Here is a 10,000-nt window from a genome sequence, read left to right on the forward strand (position 1 = left end):
CCCGACTTCAACTCTCTGACTATCCTGATAAAAGATCAGATACAAGTAGGGAAGGATCAGATGGTAGCTTTCAAATTACACATTGATGAATTCAAAGCACACGTCGATGCTAAATTCGAAGAGGTTATGAAAGCAGCCGCTGCACAGGCCGGGCGAATCACGGCAGTGGAGAATACGGTGATAGAAATTACACAGAGGGTCCAAGTGAACGAGAAGATCGTCAACGATGGATTAACAGAGTTATCTAATGAGATAAAACAGGTGGAAGAAGAGTGTCGGAAGAAAATACAAGAAGTCGAAGAGAAAGCAATGGAGAGGCAGCTCGAGACCCAACGTTACTACAGGCGAAATAATATCCGCATTGTGGGACTGGATGAATCAGTCAATTGCACAGACGTCAGCTTTCCAACAGTGTTAGTAGATATTTTAGGTAATAACATCCTTCCCACAGCGCCGACAGTGGACCAATGTTACAGAGTCGGTACACGAGGCCAAAGAGTTAACGGTCCGAGAGTTATCATTGTTACCCTGCGCAAGACGGTAACAAGAGACGCCATCATTAGAGGAGCGCGCAATCAAAGGGGGAAACTGAAATATGGTGAAAATTCAATATCCATCTACGAAGATCTATGTAAGGAGGCCATCACTCAGCGTTTCCCCTACAAGGATGTTATGCAGAGAATGTTTAAGAGTGGTCTCAGGCCAATCCTTAGCTACCCGGCACTTTTATCGATCTTGGGAAAAGACGGTATTAGGCAGGGAATACGCACGCCTAAAGCCGCCGAAGATTACATGGAAGATTACATGAAGCAACATGGATCCGGTCCCCCCAGGCAGGACGAAACACTGGCTCAGAACAGATAAGCCTATTCATCTCTCTCTTTCTCTTTATATTTTAGTAATTTTATTAGAATGACTTTACCACGGCTCAACAAAAGTAACAGATGATATGCACGCTGACAACAATAAGGCACAAGATGTTTAATATGGCTTGTAAGGCATTATATTTACAGTATTCTGGTCTCTGCGGAGACAATAATCCAACATTGACATTATGAACATTCTGGAACATTCTGGGCTCCTCTCTCGACTGCTCAGGGACACAAAGGAATATTCCGGAAAATACTAGTAGTCATGACCCCTGGGTAGGAAGATCATTCTGGAACATAACAGCAGTGTTTACATATTTACCAGGGTATTCCACAACCTTCTAGAATATAATGCACCCCTTCAACGTAGGCCTGTAAATTTAACTTTAACATCCGGTGTGAATAAGCATATGATCAAAGGATTGAAGTTTAATTAATTAGGCTTTAATAAGGCTTTAAAAAAAAAAAAAAAAAGAGAGACATTAGCCACATCTAAATGTATAAGCACGACAAGGTTATTCTAATATTTTAAATAATTACTCCACTGATTTAGAGATTTGCACAATGTAGCTCTAAAAGTCTCTGTTTTTCTCTTTTTTCTCTTTACTCAATTTTATTTTCTCTGTTTTTCTCTGATGAGTTTTATTTGAGTTCTCACTCCTTTTTTTATTTTTTAACTTACATTGTTATTTTTTTTTCATTTTAAGGTATTAGTGTTTATCTCCACTCTTTTCCTTTTTTCTGATGTTTCTTACATAAGTTAGTAGAAGGTTCAAATGAATATATTAATGAAGGTATATTTTTCATTTTTCACACTATTGTTAGTACATTAATGGGAAGGCGCAAGACCAAAAGCGACATTCTATTGAATTAGAATGAAAGTTTCAGATCCTATGGCAATTAGCATAGGAAGAGTAGGATTACAAAGCTCAATTTGGGTAATCCGGTGGCCTAAGGGAGGGAGTCATACATGTAGGATGTGTCTATGGGACACAATCCTGTACGACTCTCGGTGGGAGGGGAGGGAAGGGGATTTTTATTTGTATATATGTATGTTTTTATGCTCGGCTCTCAACGGGACCTCACTAGTTGGATATCTATTGTTGCCTCGCACTCCAGAAGCATTACCAAAAACTACACTACAACATGTATAGATTATGGCTAGTTTGAATATAATGATCTGGAACACTGGGGGAATAAATAACCAACTCAAACGCAAAAGCGTGCTCACACTGATGAAAAAAGAACAGGTGGACGTTGCTCTGCTAAGCGAAACGCACATTCCAGAGAAAGACATAGATACGTTAGCGGACAACACATATCATAATATTAGTCACTCTTCTTTTGGTACGAGAACTCGGGGTGTAGCCATAGTCGTTAGACGTAAGTTGAATATTGAATTAAAGGGAGTATGGTCTGATGTAGATGGTCGGATAACTAGAGCTAAGATTGTACACAAGAACAGGAAAATAGCGTTGGCAGCGGTATACGCCCCAAATTTGTACGAAGTGGGTTTCTTCACTACACTAACCAAAGCAATGTTAGACCTTCCCGATTACTCATTTATAATAGGTGCGGATTTTAATGCCATTTGGAATCCAAGGATGGACAAATCTTACCTCGCCTTTTCCAGCGAACAAAATAATTCATCTAATGCATTAAAAGATTGGTCGAAGAATACAGGTGTAAATGACTTATGGCGATCACTTAATCCCACGACCCGAAAGTACTCTTGTCGATCTGCGAGACATAACACATTATCCAGAATAGATTATGTCTTTGCATCCCGAGACTATTTGATAACTATGAAGTGGAAATGATACCCAATGCACCCAGTCACTGTTATTTACTCCTAAAAGGAACATTTGGTATACTATCTTCCCGAGCCCCAAGATGGCGATTTAACTTGATGCTGCTTAATAACAAGGAATTCATTACACAACTCAAAGAAGCTCTCACAGTATTCCTACGGGAGAATGCAAACTCGGTGCAAGACCCCAGAATAATATGGATGTCGGTAAAGGGAATGATCAAGGATTTCACTGATAGCTTTTCCTCCAAAATGCGCAAGAATCGATGCACAAAACTGGCTGAACTGGAAACGCTTTACTCAACATTATTTAATTCTTTACAATACAACAACTCAACTCGACTAAAAAATCAAGTTAAGGTACTAAAAAAAGAGATCAATGCCATATACAGACAATAGGGATGTCCGATATTATATATTATATATTATATTATTTTTTCATTTATTTAACCTTTATTTACCCAGGCAAGCAAGTAAGAACCAATTCTTATTTTATTTATTGTCAAAAGTATGCATGTTGGTTTAATTCAACAACAAGAGATATGTAATGTTAATTTTTACTTTTTTAATTATCATATTTTGCACAGATAATGCTTACATTTAGAAAGCCTTTTGAATGAGGCGGTTAGGTGGTCGAGCGGAGATTGCGTTCGTCACCAGCCCCGGAGCTGTGAGCTTGGTTCGCCTGTTCGAATCCAGCTCACAGCTCCGGGGTTGTCACCAGCTTGGCTGGCCGTCTGCACTGATACAATTGGCTGTATCAGAGGGTGGGAGAAGCTGGCGGGGTGGGTCCGGGTCGTTGTAAACAGCGACTCCCACAGTTCGGTCGGGGCGCCTGCTAAGCGCGGATTGGACGTGAGGGGGATAGTGTGGTCCTCCCACACGCTACGCCCTCTCAATGAGAATCCGCACTACCAGGTGAAAAGAAGCAGTGATTGGCTGGACGTGTGTCGGAGGAAGCACGTGGTAGCCTCCACTCTCCCAAATGATCTGACTGTGGGGGGTAAAGCGCAGCGACCAGGAAGGGACTGGGAATTGGCATACGACTAACATTGGGATGGGAGAAAATCGGAGGAAAATGGAGGGGGAAAAAGACAAAAAAAATAAATAAAAAAAAGCCTTTTGAATGCATCCAGTGAAATTATTAATTACCTGAAATTATTCAGTTTTTTTGGGGGGAAACCCTGCATATATCGGTATCGGTTGATATCGGTATCGGTATCGGTATCGAAATTAAGAGTTGGACAATATCGGAATATCGGTATCGGTAAAAAAGCCAATATCGAGCATCCCTAACAGACAACAATCGGAAATACAAATACGTAGCACAAGACAACAGCAGTACTCCCAAGGTTCTAAACCTAGTCACCTATTAGCCATGCGATTAAGAATTAATGCAAAATTTGCAGATATAACTACCATTAGAGCACAACAAGTACTTGAAACAGACCCTGAAAAAATAAACGTGACATTCAAAGAATTCTACTCCAACTTATATAAATCAGAAACGACCTTCGATCAAAACAAAATGGATTAATCAAATTATTCTCCCCAAACTTTCAGAGGATGACGCTAAACAGTTAGAAACACCGATCACACTAGAGGAACTCAAGAAGGCCATATCCGAAATGCAAAGTGGTAAGGCTCCTGGAAGAGACGGTATCCCACCAGAAATGTACCTCTCTTGTTGGGACATAATTGGACCCTTATTACTAAATATGATCTTATACTCAAGGAGGGGAACTTCCATAAGAACGACAATATTGCACTCATAACAGTCCTTCTCAAAAAAGACAAAGACCCCACCGAGTGCGGTAGTTACAGACCCTTAAGCCTCCTCGGAACCGATATCAAACTGTACTCTAAGGTATTAGCCATCAGATTACAAAAGCATATGATGTCTTTAGTTCATCCGGATCAAACCGGCTTCATAAGAGGCCGCCTGATCACTGATAACATAAGACGAATACTGCACGTACTAGATGCCGACAAGGACGACACCATACCTAAGGCGATGCTGTCCCTGGATGCAATGAAAGCTTTTGACAGGCTGGAATGGTCGTATTTATGGGCAGTATTAGAGAAGATGGGGTTAGGTAAAGGTTTCATTGATATGATTAAAGTAGTATACAAAGACCCATCGGCCATGATTACAACAGGTATAATCACCTCCGGAATCTTTCCGGTATCACGCTCAGCTAGACAGGGTTGCCCTCTTAGTCCCGGACTATTCGATCTATCATTAGAACCTTTAGCACAATATATAAGACAATCCCAATCCATAGAACCAATTGTAATCAAGGGCACACAACATAAAATTAGTTTATATGCGGATGATGTAATACTATTCATGCAAAACCCCAACACCACACTGCCTCATCTGCTCAAGTTGATTGAGAACTTTGGAGATTTATCGGGATTCAAGATAAATTGGCCGAAGTCGGCTTTCCTTCCACTTAACGCCCCTGCAAAAAAAGATATAACCCTCCCAGGAGAGATACCGATGGTAAAACATTTGAGATGTTTGGGAGTGGAAATATTCCCCACAAACGGTGAAGCACAATTACACAAAAATCCAAAACAAAATCAAAGACGACCTTGATAGGTGGGCAAAACTTAAAAACTCAGTACAGGCACGGATATCAATAGTTAAGATGGACGTACTACCTAGAATCAACTTCTTCAGCTCAATGCTACCGTTACCCCCTCCAGAGGGTTACTGGAAAAGATTACACTCCTCCACATACAAATTTATTTGGAATAACAAACCACCATGTATAAAAAGATCCACCGCACAGAGAAATAAAGCAGACGGTGGCATGGCATTTCCAGATTTTTTCCACTATTTTAAGGCGTACACATTAAGACCATTGACAACATGGTTTGATCCCCAAGCATTAGTATCCTGGAGAAAATTAGAAGAAAACATAGTAGCCCCACATAGACTAAAGGACATAGCATACACTAAAATATCAATCAAGCATTGCGAACGGAAATTTGGCCCCATAATTACTCATGCGATCCGGATATGGCGTGAAACACACAAAAAATATCCTAACCCACATAAATGGCACAATCATACTCCCTTATTCAATAACAATGCTCTTTTGATTGGAAAACGACCTATAAGATTCCCTATATGGGAAAAGCAAGGCATACACTCATTAGGGGATGTTTTTAACAAACAGGGTTTCTGTAGCTATGAAGAAATACAGAAAAAATTTAATCTCACCAAGTCCACACATCTTTTTTACTTACAGTTATTGTTATGTTTGAAGACTCAGGGTGTTCCATTAACGAAACCAATTGAACACCACAGATACCACAAATTCTTCTATGAAAGAGAGACATCAAGAGGTTTTGTTTCAGATTTTTATCATCAATTACTAACGTCCTCATATGAAACCCTCCACCTAGACTCCGTCTGGAGGAGGGGTATACCAGACCTGGAAAGTGATTTTGATTGGCAAGAAGCCTGGGCAAATATTCAACTCACATCAAGGAACCCGGACCATCAACAAATCAATCTTAACTATATTCACAGGACATACTTGACTCCTATAAGACTGAAAAAAATGGGTCTTATACAAGACTCCAAATGCTCCTTATGTACAAATGGGGACGAGGGGACATTTATGCACATGTACTGGGACTGCCCACCAGTTAAGATATTCTGGAAAGAGGTGACCCAGCAACTATCAAATCTCTTAACTTGGAATATACCTGTACACCCCTCTGTACTACTGCTGAATGATGTTTTTGAGTGTGCAGTACATCCACAGCTAAAGAGATTGGTTTTATCGGGTATCACAGTGGCTAAAAAGCTGATAGCATCACGATGGTTCCAACCGGAAAAAATTTGCCGAAAGGTCTGGATTATTACATATCTCGATGTGATCTATCAAGACATATCTACAGCAAGAATTTTGGGTCTTAATGAATCCAAAATGACATTGTGGTTAGAAGTGGTGGAGAAAATAAAAGCTAGCATATAATGGTAATGTCTGGTTAGGAGCGAGGGAAAATGGATAGATTATCCAATGGGGGGTCCGGAAGGGGGGGGGGGGGTACGAGCTGGAGCATATGTGTGTAGGTTTTTAGATAACAGGTATTAAGGGTATATCCTATATAAGACAATTAACTAAAATGTGATTTCATTGGATGTGCACTGACAACTAATGCTTGTATATCTTATCGTGTGTTGTCATGTTTGTTTATGTGTTTGTTTAAAAAATAATAAAAAAATAAAATACAAAATATTGAGCCCCAGTAATATCCCATCGATGGCGGCTGCAAGACTGCAGCGATGGGCCCTAATATTAGCTGCTCACAACTACACGATTCAGTACAGGGGGGCGGCGGAACATGGCAATGCAGACGGCCTCTCACGCCTGCCACTGCCGGTTGAGCACAAACCAGGTTCAGTGGATACCGTACTGATACATCACCTTGAATCGCTGCCAGTATGCAGCACTGACATTCGTAAGGATACGAGGTATGATCCAGTGCTCGCTCAGGTGATGGACATGAGTTTGTCAGGACACTTTCCTGTGGCGCAAGGGCAGGACAGTGCACTGACTCCCTATTACACAAGAAGAGATGAACTCTCAGTGGTACAGGGGTGTTTGTTGTGGGGAAATCGGGTGATTGTGCCTCCAAAATTAAGACCCCAATTGCTACAGGAGCTGCATGCAGGCCACCCGGGAGTAGTTCAAATGAAAGCGGTGGCTCGTAGTTACATCTGGTGGCCGGGGATTGACGCTCAAATAGAACAACAGGCCAGAGTGTGTCAGTCGTGTCAGCGCAACCAGAAATCTCCCGGTCTCTCCCCACTTCACTCCTGGCCGTGGCCAGGCACTCCGTGGCAGAGGATACATGTGGCCTTTGCAGGGCCCTTTGAGGGTCATATGTTTATGGTGGTGGTGGATGCCCACTCCAAGTGGCCAGAAGAGAAGCTAATGTGCTCCACCACAACCACTAAGACTATTCGAGTGCAGTGGGGGTTGTTCAGTCGCCATGGACTGCCAGAAGTTCTGGTTAGCGACAAGTTTGCGTCTTTTCTCAAGGGAAATGGAGTGAAGCACATGCGCTCTGCTCCTTTTCACCCGGCCACGAGCGGTCAAGCGGAGCGCTTTGTACAGACGCTAAAATGCTCATTGAAAGCGTCCCGAGGATCAACGACAATGCAGCACAGACTGGATTCGTTTCTGCTCAGCTACAGAAATGCTCCCCACGCCACGACTAATGAGTCTCCTGCGGTGCTTTTCCTTCGCCGCCGACTCCGCTCCCGCCTTGACCTCCTCAAACCCAGTGTGGCGGCGGTGGTGGATCAGGCTCAGACAGTCCAGCAGGGTCGCAGAGCCCAGTTCGCCAGAGACGAGGACTTTGCATCGGGAGACCCGGTGCTGGTCCGTGATTATAGATGGCGGGAGGATAAGTGGATGCCAGGGGTGGTGGTCTCCTAGGAGGGGCCAGTGTCCTACACAGTCGGGGTCGGCTCGGGGCATTGGAAACGCCACACAGAACAGATGCAGGCCTGTGACCCGATGCTACTCACCTCAGGAGAGCCAATACCACCAGCCCCATTGGCTGCTACAGTCCTTATGCCAGATCCAGTGACCGTTTCCCCAGCGGGCGGACAAGAGTCCTCCCTAACCGGTCCCTTAGTCACGCACACTGAGGCAACTGACTCAGAGCCAACCAGAACATCCACAGAGACTAGTAGGAGGTACCCGGTGAGGGTAACTAGGCCTCCTGATCGCCTCACATTGCAAGCGGGACATTCTGACAGACTCAGTTGGGCTATGGGGGTTATTGCACTATTGTATTTTGGTGTTATATTATGAGGGGTCATTCCGGGGCACTTTATCACTTTATTAGGTACCAGGTTTGGAAGTGGGGACAGCAATACAATTACGTGGGGATGAGTGTGATGTATGTGGCTGTGGGTGTTTGACTACCTCACCATTCCTACTCCTGCCCTCTAGGGGGAGGGCGAGCACTTCTTAAGGTGACAGCTCAGGCCGCTTTGGGCGTTGTTGTTATGGCAATAAAGCTAGCTACAGCCATGGTCTGTGGTACCTGTGAACAGCGTATTCCGTGTGATTAATATGCTACCATGGTCCAGGGACACATATATAATAGTCCCTTCTTAGATGTCGGTGATAGTAGTGTTGCTATAAAACAGGCGTAACAGTTGGTAAGCATGTACATATACGTGTAATGAAACACAAATAAGTACATGCGATAGCAACTGGGGTACATAAGAACATTTTGAAAGATTGAAAATAGAGCTGATGACGGATCCATTTGAGGTATGGGGGCGGCGTAGAGAGGATCGTATCCTCTTGGCCATCACCACGGGACGTCCACCACTCCGGTCATCACCACGAGACATCCACTCACAGGCAGATGGGGAGACGGGGACAGGCGTTAGACAGTTTGCGTGATTGTGGTGGGCGGACATAGCAATAGATACATGTAGTAAGCATATATGTGAATAGAATCAGAGTATAAAAGTAGTGCAACGTAGAACGTGCAGACATAAGAATAGGCATGAAATAAGTACAATAAGTACAGTGTTGCTCGAAGGCATGTGAACCCCCCCCCCCGGAACAGCCAGTCCCCCAAACACCCCACACATCAATCCCCACCACATTTGAATTTGAATAAAGAAAATAAAATGTAAAAAAGCACATCAAGACTGAAGGAAAACACAAACAGCCTGCGAGACACTCACACCCGCCATGCACGGCGACGGGAGTGCCACCCCATCTCTCCTGGTCCCGGTCCACAAACATACACACAAACATACACACACTCACACAGTCTCTGCAATCTGTTAATAAGTGTATCCATCTCTCTGTCTCTGTCTCTACCATTTATTCTCTCTCTCTCTCTCTCTCTCTCTCTCTCTCTCTCTCTCTCTCTCTCTCTCTCTCTCTCTCTCTCTCTCTCTCTCTCGTCAACAGGACAATGCCAAACTGTTACAGGAGAGGGGCGTGGCCTATATCAACGCTGACTCATCTATAGAAGGTGTGTGATTTTACTGTCTACATCCTCCTACAGCACTTCTCTCTGGTCTCAGTACCATCTACATCCTCCTACAGCTCTTCTCTCTGGCCTCAGTACCATCTACATCCTCCTACAGCTCTTCTCTCTGGCCTCAGTACCATCTACATCCTCCTACAGCTCTCCTCTCTGGCCTCAGTACCATCTACATCCTCCTACAGCACTTCTCTCTGGCCTCAGTACCATCTACATCCTCCTACAGCTCTCCTCTCTGGCCTCAGTACCATCTACATCCTCCTACAGCACTTCT

General features: G+C 43.6%; 1 protein-coding gene across 1 annotated transcript in view; it reads left to right on the forward strand.

The window, feature by feature from the left end:
- Positions 1–10,000, forward strand: part of naalad2 (N-acetylated alpha-linked acidic dipeptidase 2) — a 44,813-nt gene that overhangs the window by 14,900 nt on the left and 19,913 nt on the right. The window contains exon 4 of the mRNA XM_084338482.1: positions 9,651–9,714. Coding sequence (XP_084194608.1) covers positions 9,651–9,714 — 64 coding nt within the window. The remainder of the gene's footprint in view (positions 1–9,650; positions 9,715–10,000) is intronic.

Source organism: Notolepis coatsorum (genome assembly GCF_963971535.1).
Source record: "Notolepis coatsorum genome assembly, contig: SUPER_1_unloc_1, whole genome shotgun sequence".
Lineage (NCBI taxonomy): Eukaryota > Metazoa > Chordata > Actinopteri > Aulopiformes > Paralepididae > Notolepis > Notolepis coatsorum.